At 50.0% G+C, this 20,759-nt stretch overlaps 2 protein-coding genes across 5 annotated transcripts in view; both read left to right on the forward strand.

The window, feature by feature from the left end:
• Positions 1-9,775, forward strand: part of Cd99 (CD99 molecule) — a gene marked incomplete in the record, with an annotated part of 38,791 nt that extends 29,016 nt beyond the window's left edge. Inside the window, 4 exon segments of the mRNA XM_013505598.1 lie at positions 442-498; positions 1,241-1,354; positions 7,418-7,474; positions 9,209-9,775. Of these exon segments, the coding sequence (XP_013361052.1) occupies positions 442-498; positions 1,241-1,354; positions 7,418-7,474; positions 9,209-9,234 (254 nt within the window).
• Positions 9,776-17,639: 7,864 nt separating this feature from the next.
• The window catches only part of Xg (Xg blood group), a 30,114-nt gene continuing 26,994 nt past the window's right edge, over positions 17,640-20,759 (forward strand). For 2 of the 4 annotated variants that reach the window (XM_013505593.1, XM_013505594.1), the window contains exon 1: positions 17,640-17,912. In XM_013505593.1, coding sequence (XP_013361047.1) covers positions 17,655-17,912 — 258 coding nt within the window. In that variant the 5' untranslated portion in view covers positions 17,640-17,654. The remainder of the gene's footprint in view (positions 17,913-20,759) is intronic. The other 2 variants (XM_013505596.1, XM_013505597.1) reach the window with 1 other exon arrangement.

Below are 20,759 nucleotides of genomic sequence, written 5' to 3' on the forward strand. Positions count from 1 at the left end.
GAAGCTCTTGCCTGTGCTGGTTGGCAGCGCTGCCTTTGGCCTGTGTGAAGCGGCACACGCGGAGCCAGTGGAGGGTAAAGCAAAACGTCTCAATCAGGGGCAGGAAGTGAGAAAGACAAAGAGGAAGACATTGGGTCCCAAGATGGCCGCCAAGGCCACGCCCACTGTGACCTCACTTCCTCCCTCACTTCCTGTCCATGCCCGAAGGTTCACCCAACTCCCTCCATAGCATCTTGGGCTGGGAGAAACAAGCCATCAACACCTGAGGTTTCACAGCCATTAACAATCTGGACTATACAGCCGATCCCTTGGGACTGGAATGGCACCACCCATTCGTGGTCGCCCTGTGTATCTGCACGCTGACTTTTGCTGTGTCATTTTCCTTCACCAACTGAAGTCTTCACGATGCCATTGGCCGACAGCCTTGCTCTTGTCTTGCAGGAGGCAGAGGGGGACCCGGTGGCAGCAGCCCCAGGAACGAGGGTGAGGGCCAAGAAGGTGTGTATGGTGGTTCCGCCATCTTTGTTTGTGTCTCTCCTATGTGCTGATGGAATGGCGCCAGGACACGTTGGGGACCTGAGCTATGGTGTCTGCCTGATCATGATTGTGAGGCTGTTGGCAGGCCTGGGATGGAGCGCTGTGGTGGACCCCTTCCCACCCCTCACTACATAAAGCAGGATGAGTTTAATTGGGCTCCAGTCCATGGGTGCAGGAGCAGATGTTGATCCTCCTCTTGGGTCTGGGATTCTTGGGCTTCCAACACAGAACCACATGTTCTCTCCTACCTGTTGCTCGGGTATCGCACTGGTCCTTTCTCTTTTTCTAAGGCACAAGAGAATAAAGATTAAAAGAATTCCTTTTAAAAACGGTAAAATAAGAAGCTGGGGGTGGTGGCCCACGCCTGTGATCCCCACACTCTGGGAGGCTGAGGCAGGAGTGGTGGCAAGTTCCAGCCCTTTCCCCCCATTTCTAAATGCAAAGTTGCAGAAATAAAAGGGGTTAGTTCTGAGGTATAGTTCATGGCGAAGGCCCTGGGTTCGATTACTCATACTGCAAAACAGATCGGGAAAGAAATCCGTGCAAAGGGCCAGCAGCGAGCATCATGAAGACGTAGTGGTTTTTGTTGTTGTTGAAACTTCGCAAGGGCGGTTGCCATTGGGAATCTCTTCGTTTTCCACAAGCTCCTCGGAGGTGCGTCCCGAGCACGGGCCGTGACCGCGTCCCCTCTGATTGTCCACAGATCAGCCCCAGGGCGTGGTTCCCGGGATCGTGGGTGCTGTCGTAGTGGCCGTGGCCGGAGCCATTTCCAGCTTCATCGCGTACCAGAAGAAGAAGTTGTGCTTCAAAGAAAACCGTAAGCTGAGACTTCTTCTGTGCATGGCTGACTGATGTTAGTGCTTTCTTTAAAACCAACAGCGAAGCTCACAAAGGCTCGGCCGGCGCCTGCTCGCTGACACCTCCTGGACTCACTAACTCACCGCGTTCTGACGTGGAGCTTCCACCCAAGCGTTGCTTCGCTGTGATTAATGAAATAAAATTGCCGGTGACTCAGTTCACCACGGGGGATTCCTATGGATAGAGGCGGGAACGAAGGTGCACAGGAATGTGCGAATGTGTATATTTAAAAAAAAATTAGAGTGAAAGGGCACATGACCTTGAACCCCCGTCACAATCCTCCCGGCTTTGCAAACACTCATCCCACCATCCTGGCCGCTTTCTGCAGCAGCTCTGGAGTCCTCTTTCCTGAGGGTCTTTCTCCGGTGGGATCAAAAATACAATGACTGCTGCTGCCGAGTGCCATCCAGCGGAAAAGCAGCTCCTAAACACACAACACTGTATCCTCGTCCCCCTCAGTCACTGGATCCAGCACCGTGCAACTTCCGGCTCCTCCCCAAGGTCAAAATGACCAGCAGAGGTCAAGATGTTGAGTGCATTCAGGACATCGAGGCAGCCAGGACAGCGCGGCTAAAGACCCTCAGGAAAGAGGACTCCAGAGCTGCTGCAGATGGCCAGGATGGTGGGATGAGTGTGTGCATAGCCGGGAGGATTTCGAGGGGGTTCATGACAATGTGCCTTTTACTATAAGATTTTTTAATTTAAACACACAGATACTTTTTGATCAGTGCTTGTAGGTTGCACAATATTTATGAGGACTAAAACCAGGAAATCCGCTAATGGAGAGACAGTGTGTGGAAAATCCTTCCTTTTGTAAGTCACTCATTTTTATTTACGACTGGCATCCACAGCATTAGGGTAAGACCGGAGGCCTCCATCTTGTGTCCTCCACCTAGGAGAATTAAATAAAAACACAGATGTGCCGATTTCCTTTTCTTACTAGCAGCAAATCCCAGCTGGCGCTGGGCAGCTTCTGCACGGGATATAAAACTGAAAGGAGAATTCAGAGAATGACATTTTTATAACCCTGTCTCTGTGGATGTTGGGAACTCATTCAAAAGTTCCTGTGTTATTTAGGGGTTTGTCCAGCGTCAGGAAATCCCGCTGTTGTGGGGGTTTTTGTTTGTTTGTGGTTTTGTTTTGGTTTGGAGGAAATCCTGCCCTCCTGCACGTGGCTGGTGTTCACACATCTCTGCACTGGTCTCTTTGGACCTTGTCTTGATGCTTTTGTGTCCACCGAGGGTTGAGCGTTGGTGCTTTGTGGGGACACCACTGGCCCCAGATTCTTCGTTTTGCAGAGCTTTGCGGGGTGCCGGTTGTGTGGCCTCTCAGCCCCTTTGGGTCTTCTGCCTCTGTCATCCGAGCCGTTGACCGTGCGGAGCCCACACATGGCTCTCTAGGCTTCTAGGAGATTCCGTGAGAGTTACGTAGATGCCGGGGGAGCATTCAGGCCCCAGGGGTGGATTTACGCGGCCACCTCAGAACTGGACCTCCACAAACAGAGTCAGATCCTGAAGGTGCACATCCAGCATAGCTTTTAGATCCAGAGATGTAAAGTAAATTGTGGGCGTCTCCCCCCATTTCTTAGGGTGGGCATTTCCTCAGCAGATCATGCGGTGCTGTTTGCTGGGTTTCCTTGGTCTGAGGTAGGGTCCTACTATGTAGTCCAGGCTGGCTTTGACCACACCACGTGGCCCAAACTGGCGCTGAACTCACAGGGACCCTCCTGCCTCAGCCTCCAGCATGCTGGGATGACCGGTGTGCCCCGCTCTGCCAACATGATGTCCTGAAAATCCTCAGTTGACCCCAACTCAATCTTGGGGTCGCATCTTACCTTCTCTTAGCTCACGCCTGTGCTTTGTGAGCCCTGAGGAGAGTGGGGTGTTGTTTCACACTCACACCCCCAGACACACATTGTGGTGAACGCCCCGATAGTCAGAGGGGGCTGGGATTCACCGGAGATTTGGGGCCCGCGTTGTAGGAGGAAAGGCCAGAGCGATCGTTCCCCACCGGCGTCGGTCTGCTCTGGTGGGTGCATCCGTCGCTTCCCAGGTTGAAAACACCCTGTCTGGGCAGTGGGGCCGTGAGCTTGAGCGCCGGTCGTTTTTCCCAAGCATTTTCTCTAGATTTGGATCCTTTTCTCTTGCAGTGCTTCCTAGTTTGCTTTTTATTTATTTATTTAGTTTTTGACTTTTTGAGACAGGTCTGGCCTTGAGCTCACTGTGTAGCCCAGGCTGACCTTGAACTAGCAGCGATCCTCCCGCCTCAGCCTCCCGAGTGCTGTGATTACAGGCGTGCGCCACCACGCCACCACCAGTTCCTGGTTTTGAGGGGCGTCACCGCCCTGACTTTTTGTAAATACTCAGGGTTGAAGGATAGTACAAAGAACAAGAATGTCATGCCGAGGAAGCGTTCGTGTGCAGCCCGGAAATCCCCGACACTGAAATAAAAACAAAAGGACCCAAAGGTCCTGGCTTCTGGGGTCACCTGGGCCCCACGTGCCGGGCTGCTGTGCCTGGGGGTCCCTGGGTCTCAGCTGCGTCACCCCTGCCTGGCTGCTGGCTGTGCCCGGCTTCTCCCTGCTGTCCCTGCACTGTCCCTGCCCGCAGCTCCGTGTCCTGCTTGCTGCTCCTGCCACCCGCCGCCCGCCGCCTGCCTCCTCCCAGCTCCTCTTTCACTGCCTTTCCCTTTGTCCGCCCCTTCCAGGTGCCCAGGAGACCTAGCTCATCTCAGAGTGATGTACCAGGCCCAGGAGCCTCTGGCCACCGCGGGTCCTCTCTAAGCCACAGCCTGAGCAGCCGCCTTGGGTCCCTCCCTCCCACCCACCTGCCTTCCTCCTTCCGCCCTCCCACCCTGCCTTCCCGCGCCCGGCCCTAGAGACAGGATTCTCCTTTCTACTTTCTGGATCTTGTTAAGAGGCAGTATCTACTAATTTGCCAGATGGCGCAGGCTGGACTTGAACTTGAGATCCTCCTGCTTCAGCCTCCCAAGAGGCGCTGGGATGGCGGGGGCCGTGCACACCACACACCTGGCTCGTTTTCCTTCTCCTGGATGGGAAGAATTCAGGAAGCTTCAAAAAACTAAGAGCCATGACATCGTTTCTGGGAGCCAGGGCCCAGCCCACGGTGGCCGAGCCACGTTTCGTACTAAGATCTGAACCCGGGGCTTTGTGTACACTTTACAACTTTCTGCTGTCTCCTCTTGAATTTTTTTTTTTCTTTTTTTTTTTTGTGTGTGTTTTTGAGATGGAGTCTCACTATGCAGTTCAGGCTGGCCTTGAGCTCATTGTGTAGCCCAGGCTGGTCTCGAACTCACGATCCTCCTGCCTCAGCCTCCCGAGTGCTGGGATTACAGATGTGTGCCACCATGGCTGGCCTTCTCATCTTGAATTTTTATGCCCCATTTCTCCCTGGGTTTCTCAGGGGCACCCTCTCCCTTTGTCTCCTGGGTTTATGCAGACAGTGCCAAACATGCGTGCCAGAAAGTGCAGACCGCACATTCTTCGGGGCAGGTGTCAACTCCGTGACCATCAGCCTTGAAGGTCACCGACAGTGCAGGTCACCCTTCAAGGGTTCGCAAGTGGATGGTGGGGTCTTGAGCTCAGGACATCTGTGTCCTTCTAGCCACACCTCCTCCATCCACTTGCGAACCCCTACATTGTGCCCGAAACCCCATCGCCTACCTATCTACCTGTATGTCTCCCGGCCGGCCAGCCAGAGTCAGAACCACTTTTCTATGTCTTCTTTTTTTTTTTTTGTCTTTTTGAGACAGGATCTCGGTATGCAGTCCAGCCTGGCTTTGAGCTCACTCTGTAGCCCAGGCTGGCCTCCAACTCAAGGTGATCCTCCTGCCTCAGCCTCCCGAGTGCTGGGCTGCAGGTGTGTGCTGCCACACCAAGTGGTCTTGCAAGTTTTGAGGCCCAAGCTGACATGAGTGGGGTGCGTGGTTCCTCACATGGAATCTGGGTGGGGTGTTGTTCTCCTCCTCAGGGGTCCCCTGTGTAGGAGCTTTTGTCCCCAATGGTTCGCTTAGTTACCAACATACTTGATTGTTTCCAGCAGATTCTTTTTCTTCTTTCAGCATTTTTACCCCTTAAATCTGGAGCTCATGCCCCAGTTAGAATATTTTTGCTTCTTTTTTTCCCTTTAGTGGAGAGAAATGCAAATTTAGAAGCTCCCCCGCTAGCGGCATAAGGGATCATCTTGGTCAACATGCTGACACATGTTTTTGGATTTTCCCTTTTTGGAGTATTTCTTTTTATCTCTCTACCTATCCATGCATCCACCCATCCATCCATCCATCTAGTTAAATGTCTAGTACTCCATGTATCTAGGTATCCATCCATCTGTCTATCCACCCACCCACCTATATTGTCTATCTATGTAATCTATCCATCCATCCATCTGTCCTTCTATCTATCCATCCATCCATCCATCCATCCATCCATTTGTGTAATCAGTCTATCCACCCATCCACCCAACTATCTATAGCCTCTATCTATTCATTCTATCTATGCATCCACCCATCTCTCTGTTCATCTGTTCATCTGTGTTTCTGTCACCTGTCTATTCACATATTCATCCATGGATCTGTCTCTCCTCTAAAAAATTGGCTTCCTAACGCATGTATCACTTAGTAGTTGGGGAAAGGCATTGCAGACCTTTGAATTCCTGTAATACTCAGTACAATGCTTTTTTCTCTTCCCATAATTAAAAGTTTACACTCTGTACCATGTGCCTTTCTTCACCAGGAATATTTTAACCACAAACATTGCAATTTTGGAAATCCTTAAGTGAGCGGGGCAGACCGCTTGCCCCATGGGATGAGCTTGCTGGTGCAGCGGGACGGGTCCCTTTCCTGCTGCAAGTGTGTAGCTCTTGTGGTCATTTGCAACGTTGCAGAAAAGAAATAAACATATTTTGTCTGTGAGCGTCCTGTGTGCTTTGAGTTTTGCTGGTGTACGCTGTAGGTGGGAAGAGAGTGTATCCCAAGGACACTGGGGAGGTGTCTCAGTGTTTTCTTCATTGCTGAGACAGACTAGCCGACACGCCGGGCTCAAAGGAGGCAGGGTTTATTTTGCTCAAGTTGCAGAGGGTGCAGTCCATGGTGGGTGCCCTGAGCAGAATCATCATGGCGGACGGGCATAGTGGAGGAGGAAACACGCCCACATCATGGCGGCCCAGAAGCCTACCGGAAGGAGGAGCCAGGAAGGGAGATAAGCACTTCCGGGTCAAATCCTCTGTGACCCGCCTCTTCCAATCAAGCGCCACCCGCTAACAGCAGGTCCCTGTAATCCCGCATCACCCACTGACCTTCCAGAGACCTCACCTAGGACTGCCTGAGCGTCAGGGCGACCACCACAGAGGGAATCGTGACATTTGCTGGGAGGCGTGTTTGAAAAAAACTAATACGAATTTGGCAGAGGGCAGGAGATAGAGTGCAGGGAAATGCAGGCGGGACCAGCGGGCAGGCTCGGTCCTGGGGTCGCCCTGGGCTGTGTGTCACAGTACTGTTAAGCAGCGAAGTGCTTGGTGGTTTGTGTCTTTGTCCTAATTCCGAACTCAGCGTTCTGGGGCCTGCTGAGGAGGAAGCCAGAGCCGGAGGGTCAACAGGGGGGCCGGGAAGGATGGTGCCCACTTGTCATCCCAGCACTGGGGAGGCTGAGGCAGGAGGATCGCCCTGAGTTGGCGGCCAGCCTGGGCTGCACAATAAGAGCCTTTCTCCTCCCTGTCTCCCCCCAAAAAGGAAAAAAAGAACATTAAGTTAGCGGTAGGCGTGGGAGACGCCTTGTTCCGGGCTCCGACCTTGGTCTTCTGAAATGCAGTGCGTTTATCCATGGTGGGTTTGGGGGATCCAAGCAGAGGACAGCGCCTGACTTCAGAAATGCGTGCACCTTAGTAACGTAGCAGGCCCCGGTGCGCGCGCTCGGGTTGAGTAACCTCTAGCCCATGCTTGCGCCCGGAAAAGCGTGGGGTTTGAGGTTATTGTTTTTCCACCTGGGGCTATTTTTTCTTGTTTTCAGCAGAGCAAAGCGAAGTTAACTTGGAAAGCTGTCGGACCACCAACGCGGAGCCTCCTGGTAAGACGCAAGGGAATGCTGGCTGTTGGGAGCCGCGATTATCATTATTATTTTTATTATTATTAATTATTGGTACCAGGGACTGAACCCAGGGCCTTTGCACTGAGATACATCCCCAGACCTTTTGTAAATTTTTTTTTTCTGTAGAGATGGTCACACGGTCGCCCAGGCTGGGCTGGAACGTTCCACCCTCCTGCCTCAGCCTCCCAGAGTGCTGGGACAACAGGCGTGCGTGCCAATCTTAGCTTCGGTGCTTGCAGGCATTCACTAAGACTCAACTGTGTATAATCGAGTCTTGAACTCTGCGCTGATTAAATTTCCACGTGATGCCCAGCCAGGCTGGCGCGCGTTAAGGTTTTAAAAATGTGCACTTTCGGAAATGCAGCCTGTCAACTTTTGATGTTTTCATTTTAAAGAGAATAAAAGTAATTTAAAAAACATTAGACACTATACAGAATTACACTAGACAGGATGGTAGGAATTCAGCAACAGTTGTTATATTGCGTATTGTTGTCTTCAAGTTAGTTGTTCCGATTACTAGATATAAGCATGCAAAATTGGTTCCAAAAAACAACTGAAAAGAAGAAAAAAAAGTAAGCATTGCTACCCAGACTACTTGAAATTACCAGCAAAACAAAACAAAGGTGTAGAGATGTGTGCATCTATATATCTGTGTATGTGGGGCCAGGGATATAGCTCTGCAGCACAAGCACCTGCCTGGCAAGTGCAAGGTCCTGAGTTCAAATCCCGGTACTGGAAAAAAAAAAAAAAAGAAATCTGTGTGTGTGTATGTGTGTGTGTGTGTGTGTGCATCTTTGTGTATGTTTTATCTACGACAAGGTTGGAACCCGCTCACCTGTGTGAGACAGGTGTCATTTACGGACCGGAGCTGCTGTGCAGTACAGATGCATTTTTTAATGAAATTTTGGAGTCATTTGAGTTCTAAACACAGCATTTTTACAAAGTTAGAGTCTGCAGACAGACACACTTCATTGCTTTCCTTTCCGTTTCCACCCTATCCTTTGTTTTTTTGTTTTTTTCCTGTCTAGCACAGGCTCGGAAACGTTCACCAGGTGTCTAAGATAAGCCCGCTAGTCTGAGATTCCTCCCCAATAAGGTGTATCCAGTTTCATCGGCAAATGACTCAATATTTTGAGGGTGTCCTCCCCAATAAGGTGTATCCAGTTTCATCGGCAAATGACTCAATATTTTGAGGGTGTCGTTGTTCTTTAAAAGACTTACCTGGAGCTGGGGATATAGGCCAGTGGCACCAGCACCTGTGTGGCAGGCACTGGGTCCTGAGTTCGAGTCCTGGTGCCAAAAAAAGAGTTTACCTAGCTTTTTTCTCTTGGTGTTGAAGGCAGTATTGTCCTGAATTTTCTTATTGAATTTTGTGTGTATGTGTGTGTAGGGGGCTGTTGCTTTTTGTTTTTAAGACAGGGTTTCACTGTGTAGTCCAGGCCGGCTTTGAACTCCCTATGCAGCTGAGGCTGGCGTCAGACTCATGGAGATCCTCCTGCCTCAGCCTCCCGAGTATGGAGGCCACAGGCGTACATTACCATGCACAGATTCCTAAGAATTGGGTAATAGTCTGACTTAGAAATGGGTAAACTCTGCTTTTTGTGGAGTCTGGAGCCTGCGGTGTGAGGAGGGAGGGTCGCCCGCCAGGGAAACTCTCGGAGCGTGTTGGGTAGACGTGAACCGTTTTCCCTTCTCTCTCTGCCTTCCGCACAGTGCAACAGACGCTTCTGGAGAAGTAGTGGGGGCGCCCCGAGCGGTCCAGCTGCCCGGTGGATCGCAGCAGAGCCGTGACGCCTGCCTCAGTTTCTCCACCAAGAACAGCTGCAGCATGGGGGGACAGAGCGCCGAGCGGCGAGATGCCCCGTCCTGGTCCTGGCCCCAGCCGTCCCCCGCTGACCCGGGACAGCGCCGTCGAGGGGCTCCTGGCCCAAGAAAGAGGAGCCGTGTCCACGTCCCACAAGGACTTTCCTTCTGTCCCGGTGTCCAAGGCCCGGGTCCCCTGGGCTCCGGGGGCTTCTGGGGTGCAGAAGGCTGAGCGTGATCCGGTCCCTGATGCGCAAGCAGCTGCCCCGTCACAGAACTCGCTCGGGCGGGACACGCGGGGCCAGGTGCAGCTTGGGGGCCCACGGAGACTGCACGGCTGACGCACCTGGAGGAGCAGCTCTCTGGGGCCGGGCGGCCGGACTCGGGGTGCCCTGTGTGTGCCTCTCCCTCCCTCTCTCCCTCGGGGCCCGGGGTGCTTTTTTCCATTTCAGACTAATAAAAAGAATCTGGAACCAAGTACGAACTCCGTACGAACGCATCTGGCTGCCCAAGGAAGTGTGGGGCGGGGAGGTTCGCTTGTCTCCGGCCACGTGGAGCGAGGTCAGCTTCTCCGCCCGGGCGCCTCCCCCGCCACCCACCTTCTCTGCACCCAGATTCTCTCTCCGCCCGGATAGTCCCGGCGTGCAGATCCTCCGTGAGTCCAGAAGCGCGCTGCTCCAAATGCCCCCAGTCCCGTGTGCTGCTCCGCATCTGAGCGCTCCTTTGCGTCAGATACTCTCCCACATTCAGGTGCTCCTCTGTATGGAGTTCGTCCGTGAACCCAGGTAATCGTCGGTGTCCCGATGCTCCTCCGCACATCTGTCCTCCTGTCCACGTGTCCCTCTGTGTTAGGACACGCCCTGCTTCCGGTACTGCCTTCCTCCAGATACTCTTCCGTACCCAGATACTCTTCTGCACCAGATACTCCCTTCCTTCAGATACTCCTCTGCATCTAGGTGCTCCCTGCTCCTAGATATTTCCTCCACTCAGATTCCCCCTGTATTTAGATACTCCATGCACTATGTACTCCTTGGACACGGGCATGTCCTCCTCCCAGCCAGATACTTGCCCCCATCAAGATACTTCCCCGCAGGGAGATACTCCTGAAACCAGATGCTCTCCCACATCCAGATACTCCTCGGTATCAAGATGGTCCCTGAGCCCAGAGGATTCTCTATCCAGATACTGCCCTGCACCTGTATAGTCTCAGCCCCATTCTCCTCTGCATCCAGACACTGCTTTCATCCAGGTACTCCTCTGGACTCAGGTGCTCTCTGCTACAGATACTGTTCTGCTCCAGGTACTCCCTTGTAGGTATTCCTCTGCATCTGGATACGTCCCATGCCCGGATCATCTCGTCCATCTAGATACGCCCTGCACCCAGATACTCCAAGGGTCTAGATACTCCTCTGTACCCGGATGCTTCCCTCTATCCAGAACCCAGATGCTCTCCCACATCCAGAAACGCCTCTGTGTGGGAGATGCTCCCTGAGTCCAGGTAGTTCTGAGTATCCAGATACTCCCGTGCACCAGGTAGCCCTGTCTGTAGGCACCGCTCCTCCCAGGTACTCTGCTGAGTATAGATGCTTCCCATGATGGTACCCTCACATCCTGACACCCTTGTTAAACTGGAGACTGACTGTAGCTAGAGGGGCGCCCCACGCTCCCCTGCGTCCTGGCGTGTTGCTGCGTGCACACACTCCGCCGCTGAGGGTGGGGGCTTCTGCACACCTAGCTACTCCTGGGCTCTAGGTCCTCCCCCGCCCAGGAACTCCCCTGTCTGCAGATACTTCCCCGAGGGCAGATGCTCCCTGAGCAAACGCAGATTTCCTTAGGCAGTTCCTGGATCGCGCGGAGGCTCGCCTGAGAGCACGCAATCTTTCCCGCCGTCCGTGACGACGTCTCCGTGTCTAGGAGCATTTCTTCATGGAGGGCAACCAACTCGTACACAAGGAGGATTCCAAAGCGAGGGGTTTTCTTTCTTTCTTTCTTTTTTGTTTTTTTGTTTTTCTTCCGGTACTGGGAATCGAACTCACGACCTTGCGCTTGCCAGGCAGGTGCTGTGCTGCTGAGCTGAATCCCCAGCCCTCTTTCTTCTTTTTTTAAGAGTTATTTTTACTAGTCCATTTTTGAAGAGTGTCCTGTTTACCTTCATTATGTGGAGTTGGTCCATGAACAAAGTACAGGTTGATTCCTTTTCTTCATCTCCTATCCCTCCCTTCCTCCATCTCTCCATCCCCTTCCCACTGGAGGAAGATCTATCTGCCTACTTCCTACTGTCTTTTACACTGTTCTTTATACTTTGTCATTGTCATACAAGGGAAACCATGCCATACTGAAGCTTGTGTCTCTGATTTATTTCAGTTAGCACCGTGGTCTCAAGGTGCATTAATTTTCCTGCAAATTTCTGAGGCTTATCCTTCTTCCTGGTTGTGTAGTACTCCATGGTGTGTACATTCCACATTTTCTTTATCCGTTCATCTGCTGGTAGGCAGAGAGGTGGCTTCCAAGATTTAGCTAGTATGAGTTACACACCTGTAATTATGGGTCATTTGCATATTCTCTAAAAGTGTGTGTGTGGGTTTGGGGGATATCTTGCAGGGGGAACAATATATAATATAGGACACATATTTTATAAGATTATTTATAATAGTCACCCAAAGGATGATATAGAAGAGAGTGCGGAAAATCTGTCCACACACTAAAGATCAGAGAATCTAGCCGAGGGCCTGGGTCCCATGGAAATGTCCTGCATGAGTCCAGCTGAGGACCCAGAGCTCATAACAATGCCTCCCATGAGTTCATCTGGAGGCCCAGAGCACACAAGGTCTCATGCAGGCCTCTTTCATGGATCTCTCTTCCAAGAGAACCAACAGCTCCTTACAGCTTCCACCAGCTCCCAACAGCCTCTCTCAGCTCCCAACAGCCTCCTTCTCCTTCTCCAGTTCTGCCTTTTATGCTGCTGGCAACAGTCCCCAGGCGGGCCTCCCACACCCAGCTCCATGTTACTCAGTCCAGCTGGGGGTTATAAGCTGACCACCAGTTGTCAATCCACTACAGTTTGGCTAGCGTTCTTAGATTTTTCTCATCCCGTAACAGGAGAGGACCTTCCACTTGCCATGCTTGAGTGTGTGTGTGTGTGTGAAATCTTTTAGTTGGAGATGCAGCCTTGCTAAGTTGCTAAATTGTCCAGCATAGGGACCCTCCTGCCTCAGCCTCCCAGAGCTCCATCTCCAGCCCTTTTTAACGTTTTGTTTTGACACAGGGTCTTACCCTAACCCTAACCCTAACCCTAACCCTAACCCTAACCCTAACCCTAAACTTGCACAGTTGTTCATGCTGGGCTCAAAGCTGCCATCCTCCTGCCTCAGCCTCCCAGAGTGCTAGAATGAAGGTCGCATCCTTTAGAAGAAACGTTTCTAAGAAGAATCCAAAACGAGCCACTGTTGCTACTCATTCTTTTTGAGGAGGGGAGGCCCAGGAAATGCCGGCCGCTCTCCTGAACTCTTGCTGGGGCCATTGGTGCGGAGCCATCGGATGCCGCCTGGAACTTTCTGCACGCCCACGATGACCCACTGCCGACCAGGACTCTGACGCCAGCCCCGGGACAGCCTTTGAGGGCTGATTCTGCACGCTGAATGACTTGGTCATGAGCTTTGGAAAGACACACAATTTTTTTTTTTCCCCTTTGTGGCATTCTGTGAACACCACTGGCAATGTTACAAGCACCAGAATGATCTGGATATAGACTGACTTGCTGATTCATACCTTAGTATCAGCATTCTTGGACGCTGAGGCAGGAGAATCCCAGGCTGGAGCCCAGCCTGCCCAATGCTGACTTAGCGAGAACCAATGTCAAAATAAAAAATAAATAAAAGAGCTGGGGGCAGAGCTCAGGGCAAAGACCCTCGGTCTGATTCTCCGTATTTTAAATATATATGCAAGCTCGGCATGGTAGCACACACCTGTAATCCGAGCATTGGGGAGGCTGAGGCAAGAGAATCTTTGCGAGTTCGAGACCAGCATGGGCTATAAAATGAGATCAAGGCGAGCCTGAACTGCAGAGTGAGACCATGTCTCCCTCACTGAGACAAAAGCAGAATGGCAAAAACATGAGTATGTTAAAAATGCATCAAAGTAAGACTTTTCCATAAATCTATGCTTTCAAAAAAACAAAAAAAAGGCAAATAAATAAATCTGTGCTTTCTAGAAATGTGTCAGTGTTAGGTAGGATTATTTTTCCTACAGAGAACTGGATGACCGTCTTTGTAGAAGGTACTTTCATTTTATACTGGCATCAAAATAAAAATGACTTTTTAAAAGCTGGAGTTTGAACGACGTGGCTCACCAGGTCATTAAATATGTTGGCAAAAACAAGCTTGTTGCGTCATTATTTTGGAAGTTCTCGTAAAGTAAAGGGCTCCAGGCTCTGGAAAATCAGGATAAAAGGTTTTTCAAGGGCAAATAACAAAATCATGAGACTTTGCAGGAAAATGGTCATGGAGACCCGTGCTAGGGTATGTTATGTGCATGTCTAAATGTGTCAACATGAACCTCATTATTCTACATACCTCACCTACGCTAACAAAATAAAGTGTTTCATTTAAAAGGTGGTGCATACCTGTCATCCCAGCCCCCTGGGAGGCTGAGGCAGGAGGATTGCTCAAGCCCAGCCTGGACAACTTAGTGACTTAGCAAGACCTCTTTGTCTCAAAATAAAAAATAAATCATGGGCTGGGGATGTCACTCAATGCAAAAACCCTGGATTTAATTCCTAGTACGAGGGAAAAAAGTCAATCCACAGCACTGCAAGTGATATTTTTACTTAGACTGCCTTCCTTGCAACTCTGAAAATCTTAGTTTTGAAAGGCAAATCTTTTTGTCTTCTGAGAGAGTTTGAGAACCTCGGTTAAACTGTCAGAGCCGTAGCATTTCTGGAAACCACTAAATGCAGCTTTTCTGTATTTCTGTATGTGTTAGTGGTCATTTCCTCACTGATTTGTAGCAACTCTTTACACACTGACTATAATTCCCTTTGAGGTGGGCGTGGAGGCGCATGCCTATAATCCTAGCACTGGGGAGGCTGAGGCAGGAGCCTCTTGAGTTCAAGGCCAGCCTGGGCTCCATAGTGAGACCCTGTCTCCCAGCGTAAGCAAAGACCAAAAGCAAAAAATCACAACTGACAAACAAGAAACCAAAAAACAGAAGGAAAGGAATTTCAAAAAAGAAAAAGTTGCCCTTTGATCTTAGCAAGGATGGGTCCACGGGAATGTTCAATTTATTGCGGTCTTTTGAATTTCTCATAATTTTCCCCTGTTCCACTTTTTATTGATTTTTACATAGGGAAATTATACGGTGATTTCCAAGCTTTCTGCTACCTTTAGAAAAGGTTTTCCACCCTGGAATCACTTTTAAAATACCTATTTTCTCAACCCTCGGTGGGTACTGTTTTGTCTTGTTTTGTTTTGTTTGTAGCACTTCGGGTAGAAACCAGAACCTTTGCACTGAACGTCCCCAGCCTTTTTGTTTTTTATTTTTTATTCTGAGACAGTGTAGGGGGCAATGAATCTTAGCATATTATTTTGGATAAAATAGTTTTGGTAAAAGCCTACATGGTGCCTTGGGAAGCCTCCCGGGACAGTGTAAGAGCTAATTCCCCAGATCAACACTGCCCACCAGGCCCCGTCTCCCCCTGGCTCCCATGTGTCCCGCGTGCACGCCTGGGCCATGTGTCTATTACTGTAAAGCACTTTTAATTTAGATCTTCACTGTATTTTCAACCACGCCTCACACATGATTTTTCACTGGCGTGCATGGTGAATTACTTCCACAACCCTCACAGATGCCAAGAACCCGTTAGGGAATGGCGACCATAAACGGTGTCCTCCCATGTTCAATACAGCTATGGTGCTTTTCAGAAAGTATTTTCCACCTGCAGCTGGTTGGGTCCATGGATGCTGAGGGCCAACTGTATTCTAGTTTGTCTTTGGAGTGCAGACTACCCATCAAATCAGAGTGGATACAAATCCACAAACACCGCTCCAGACCCGTAGCCTACGCTGATGACCCACAGGACGATGGATCTGTTGGATGATCGTGCAAAGCATTTGAAGCCATCCACCGCCACCATCTCTGATTGCTTCTCAGAGAAATAATGGTGCATGGAGGAAAACTTCCCTTCCGGGATGTAGCTACTGTCACCATGAGATGGCTGCTTCCTCTCCATGCTTCCTCCACCCCAGAGGAGCAAGTAAACTGTGGCTGGCGCCCACGACTGGAGGTTTGGGACTTGTATGAGAGATGGACAGATGTTCTCTTCCTGTAGAGTTGCAGGCTGCAAGGGCCAAGGGCAGGAGGGCAGGAGTCATATCAGCATCAGAGGGAAAGCGGGTGATGTCACAGGGACCATCTGAAGATACTCCAAGGCTTCCAGAATTCCAGCTCCTGCTGACAGCTGCCGTCTTGCTTTATAGGTGACTGTCTTCTTGCTGTGTCCTTAACTGGGACAGGTAGACAGAAACAGAGAAACAAAAGGTATTCTGGCCTCTGTTTACATGGATATTAATCCCAATATGGCAGACGCACCTTCAAGAGGATCCCTTCTCTGATGGTGCCCTGTGATGTGACAAGCTTGACTTGATTAAGAACAACCTAGCCATAAGAAAATTGTGGTACTTTTACAGAATGGAATATTACTCACCTATAAAGAAAGATAAACTCGAGGCCTTTATAGGTAAATGGTCACAACTAGAAACCATACTCATAAGTGAAATAAATCAAACATATATGTGCAAGCAGTGTAAAACTTGAAAGAGTTAATTTAAACTAGGAGGTATGATAGACATTGTGAAATGATAGGAAAACACTCAAGGGTAAAGGGCAACTGGGATGTGGGAAAAGAGAAGGGAAAGAAGGAGAAACTTTGTATGTATGTATATACAGGATAGTTAACATAGTTGATCTACTATCTTCTATTTCCCTGCTGAAAGAAACTGTCAAGGAGTCCTTGATGGATCAATATTGCATGTCTCTATCTGTTTTCATGAGAAATCACTTTGAAGATATCAACATGTAATACAACAACCATTGTTAATTTCCCACCACTTTGTCTGTAACTCTGTATAGTCTGTACTGTTCTTTTGCTATTTTGTAAAAGGTTGTCTATCTATTAATGTTTTCCTCCTTTTATTTCTAAAACAAAAAAAAGAACAACCTAGCCCATGAGCAAAGCTTGAGGTGGGTCTTTGGGTGATTGACAGGTAGGCCAGCCAACAGAGGGGGAAGTCCCACCCCGGAAGTGAGAGGTGCCAACCAATAGGCTTGTAGCCTGGATGGAATAATAAGAGGAAGAAGGAGGAAGTGCTTCCATTTCTTGGAGGAGCTGTGGGTTTTGGCCAGTGGCTTTGGTTATTGGCATGCAGCTCCTTCAGCCTTCCAAAGGAGACTTCAGCTTCCCAAAGTGGGCTTTTCGGGCTTCCAAGACAGATTCACATGGTGACTCTACAGAGAGCTTCCAGGCCTTCAACGTTGGGCTTCTCCTGGCTCCTCCACCTGTCCAGGGTGCAGGCGCCATTTTGGATTCTCCCACCTCTGATCCTGCGGAGGCCACTGGGACTCTCGCGCTTCTAACACTTTGAGTTTCCTCCTGACTCTGTTTGTACAGTTACGCATATTTTTGTATTGATTCTGTTCCTCTAGAAAACCCTAATACACCTCCTAACCCTAATCGCACCCGCTTAAAGACCCCCCTTCCGTGCACCATCACCCTGGGTGCTAGGTCTTCCAGGTGTGAATTTTGGGGCACATGCAGATTAGGTCCATAAGTACTGACAACGTGCATGGTGCCCCCAGATCTCAGACCGTCCTTCCTCTCTGTCACCCTAGATCTTCCTCAGCCTAGGCCATGGCTGCCTTCGTGTTCATGCAATCATCATGGATCCCCGCATTTTGCAGAACACCTCTGTGGGCTCAGCTGAATTCACGACCTGCCCGGAACCCTCTGGACCTAAATAGTGTGGGCCCCCCCCCTCCTATGGTAATACTGTGCGTTGTCTGGGTTCACGGCTCACATCTCTCTCTTGTGTCTGTAAACATCTTTTTTTTTTCACTGCTGTACACCTGGCATCCAGCATGGAAGGATCAGAACAGGTGTGCCTTGAATGTTTGTTGAATGACTGCATGAACTCACTCAATATGGCACACAGAAGTTGCAAAAGCTCTGGAGCTTACCAACCCGGGGGGCTCCTGGTGATCTCTAGTGTAGCTTCTTTGAGCGCCAAAGAGAACCAGGTGTTGTCCAATTCCCTTGCTCACCTGTCCTTCCTCAGAATATTTGTTTTACCGTCCACAGAGGTGAATGAAGCCTGCGGACCGTCAGCAGCTCTTGGAAGTCAGTGTGTCGGCTGCAGGTGCGGCTCCTCTCTTGGCAGCAGAGGGACGAGCCTGCGCGCGGCTCACACGCCCCACCTACAGGCTTCGCCCGGCTCGCTGCCAGCGGCTGGCGCGGGGTGGGGTGGCCGCAGCTCGCAGGCTGTCGGGACGGAGCGGCGGGCGATGGAGGCGCGGTGGGAGCTGCCCTGCCTCACGCTGCTGTGTCTCCTCACGCTCGCCCCAGGTAAGCGGGGTTCTGCTTTGGGGGGACAAAGCTGTGCGGCGGCTGTGGGATTCTCACTTGGGCTTTCCACAGATCCCTTCCGTCTGGGTGAATAGAAGCTCACGCCTGTGATCCCAGCACTCGGGAGGCTGAGGCAGGAGGATCACCAGGAGTTCCAGGCCAGCCTGGGCTACAAAGTGAGCTCCAGGCCAGTCCGAACGCCACAGCAAGACTCTGTCTCAAGAAACATAAAAACAAAACCCTTCCAGAGGAGCGTTCAGGAAGTCAGGGATTACAGCGTGCTGGATGGCTGGGCAGGGATACAGCACAGCACACACCCTGCTGTGGAGGGGGAGAAAAAATGTCATCGTTCGGGGTCTGGGATTCCCAAGGGAAAAGCATCAGCTAATTAGCACTTGGGAGCTGGGTTTTACAGGTTCGCTTTCTGCGCGCAGCACGCCCGTTTCCGTGTGGCTTGTTTTAACTCCGCGATGGAAGGATAACTTCTGGTTGAAGTGAGTTTTAAAAAGATTAGTTATTGGTCTATGATATTTAGGAACCAGAAAGAAAAGGAGAAAGAGTGTATTTGTGTGTGTGTGTGTGTGTGTGTGTGTGTGTGTGTGTGATACCAGGGATTGGACCCAAAGTGTTTGCACAGAGCTCCAAGCCCAGCCTTTGGCCTTTCTTGATTTTTTATTTTGATACAGGGTCACCAAATTGCCCAGGCTGGGTTCTAAGCTGCAATCCTCCTGTCTCAGCCTCTGGGAGTGCTGGGTTGATAGACATGAACCATCACGCTCAGCTCAGAAATTAGCTTGGAAATGTTTATGTCCAAATCGTAAAAGGGAAGGTAAAGCCCACTTTGGTTTTCTGGGATAGCAGTTGGGTTAAGAGGGCAGGCAGCCAGGTCCAGATTTTAACGCTTCTTGTAGACACTGTCATAGGTTTGTGCAAGTTAAAATCGGATGAATTGCTCAGGCCCAGTATGAAATGGCTGGCTGTGTGGCTGAGACTCTGGGATTGGGGCTTTTGTTTTGGTGAGGGGACCTACAGAAGGGCTGAAAATGTACTGGGTGAAGGGTAGGGTGTGTTCCGAGTGGAAGATGGCCTTTTGGTGGCTACCTTGTGACTCCGGACATGGCGAGATCCGGGTGAATTTCCAGAGCGTCAGGATGAAGAAGATTCCTTCAGATGCGTCCGTACCTGCTTTTCGGGTTTGTCCTGTCCGCCGAGCAGGAGCTTGTGAGGGAGCAGTTGGTTGTTTATGGGAAGGTGAGGTGTGTGGCTGGATCCTGATGTTCAGAGCTCGGAATCTGGTGGCCCTGTGATCTTGGCATCTTGCTTCTGCGTGGGCGAGGCGTGTAATCACGGAATTTTAAAAACTAAGGTTCACTTTTTTTTTTAGGACGGTTTTACATAGGCAGCAAAATTGAGCAGTGCGCACACACACTCCCGTGAATGCTCCGGCTTCTGCATCTGTAGCTTACATGGAGCAGCTTTGCTCATTTTGCAGACATTTCTCGTGAGAGCAAAACCTGCTAGGGGCTGGCCCTGGATGACGGAGGGGCGCTTGCAGCCAGGACACCTCCAGCGACCCCCCCCCGATGACATCAGGACTTTGGTTGAGGGATGATGACCGGGCACCCCGGCCGTCTCCTCTACCCTGGTGTCCGGAGTCTGCCAGGCGCCATGCAGAGGGCTGGGCTGAGGAGCTACTGGCGTCCGGTGCGTGGAGCCAGGGGTCGGGGTCATTGTCCTCAGCTCCCAGGAGGGCCCCGTCCAGAAAGGTTTCCCCGGCAGCGGTGTCATCCAGCTCAACTGCTGAGGCTTCCCAGGGAACGGTGGGAATTCTGCCTGGGTGTGAGACAGGTGTGAGAGGTGTGTCTATTGACGTGTCCATACGCTTAGCCCCTGTCTGCTGCATGTCATTGTCATCTGTCTGTCTGTGGTCAGTTCGTCATGTGTCCTGGTTCTGCCTACTTTCACCTGAGTGACTTGTCTGTCTGTCTATCATCTATCTATCATCTATTTCATTTGTCCTTCTATCTATCCGTTCTATTATCTCACCAATTTGTTTATTCTATGTATACCATCATGTATCTCTTCATCATCTGTATAGTTATCACCTATATATCTATACCATTTAGCCATCTATCTAGCTATCATCTATAGATTCTATGTCTGTTTTCTCTATTCATCTATTTACCTGTATAATCTATGAATCTATCACCTATGTATCTATATACAAAAGTAGCTATGTACCTGTCATCTTTCTATGTATCTTTACTAGTTATCTATCATCTATCTATCTATCATCTATCTATCTATCTACCTATCTAGATATCTATCTATATAGGTATCACCTATCTTCTATTTATCTATCATCTACCTATCTGGATATCACCATTCTATCACCTATCTGTCTTCTATTTTCTACTTAAGTCTATTTTTTATAATCTTTATCTGTTCATCTAGATATCATCAATCTACCCTACACCTATCTCTGTGTACCTGTCATCTATGATCTGTCTGCTAGATCTCTATGTACATATCATCATTCTACCTATCTATTCTGTATTATCTACCTACCTCCATCTGTCTATCATCATTATCTATCTATCTATCTGGGTATCATCAACCTATTACCAGATATTTTTGTCTCTCAATCAATGTATTCATGTATCTCTATTAGCTACATTTCATCTATCAATCAGTCAGGCTAGGAAGAGGCAACAGGGCATAGGCTTTTTATCTGCTGGTTATCAGGTTTCTCTCTGTCATACAGCATAACATATATGCTTCATCTGTCAGTCTGTCTGTCCACCAATTCTATATTCTCTGTATAATTCCATATTTTTTCATCCATCC

This window comes from Chinchilla lanigera, unplaced genomic scaffold, assembly GCF_000276665.1.
Source record: "Chinchilla lanigera isolate Chin_1 unplaced genomic scaffold, ChiLan1.0 scaffold00098, whole genome shotgun sequence".
NCBI classification, from domain to species: Eukaryota; Metazoa; Chordata; class Mammalia; order Rodentia; family Chinchillidae; genus Chinchilla; species Chinchilla lanigera.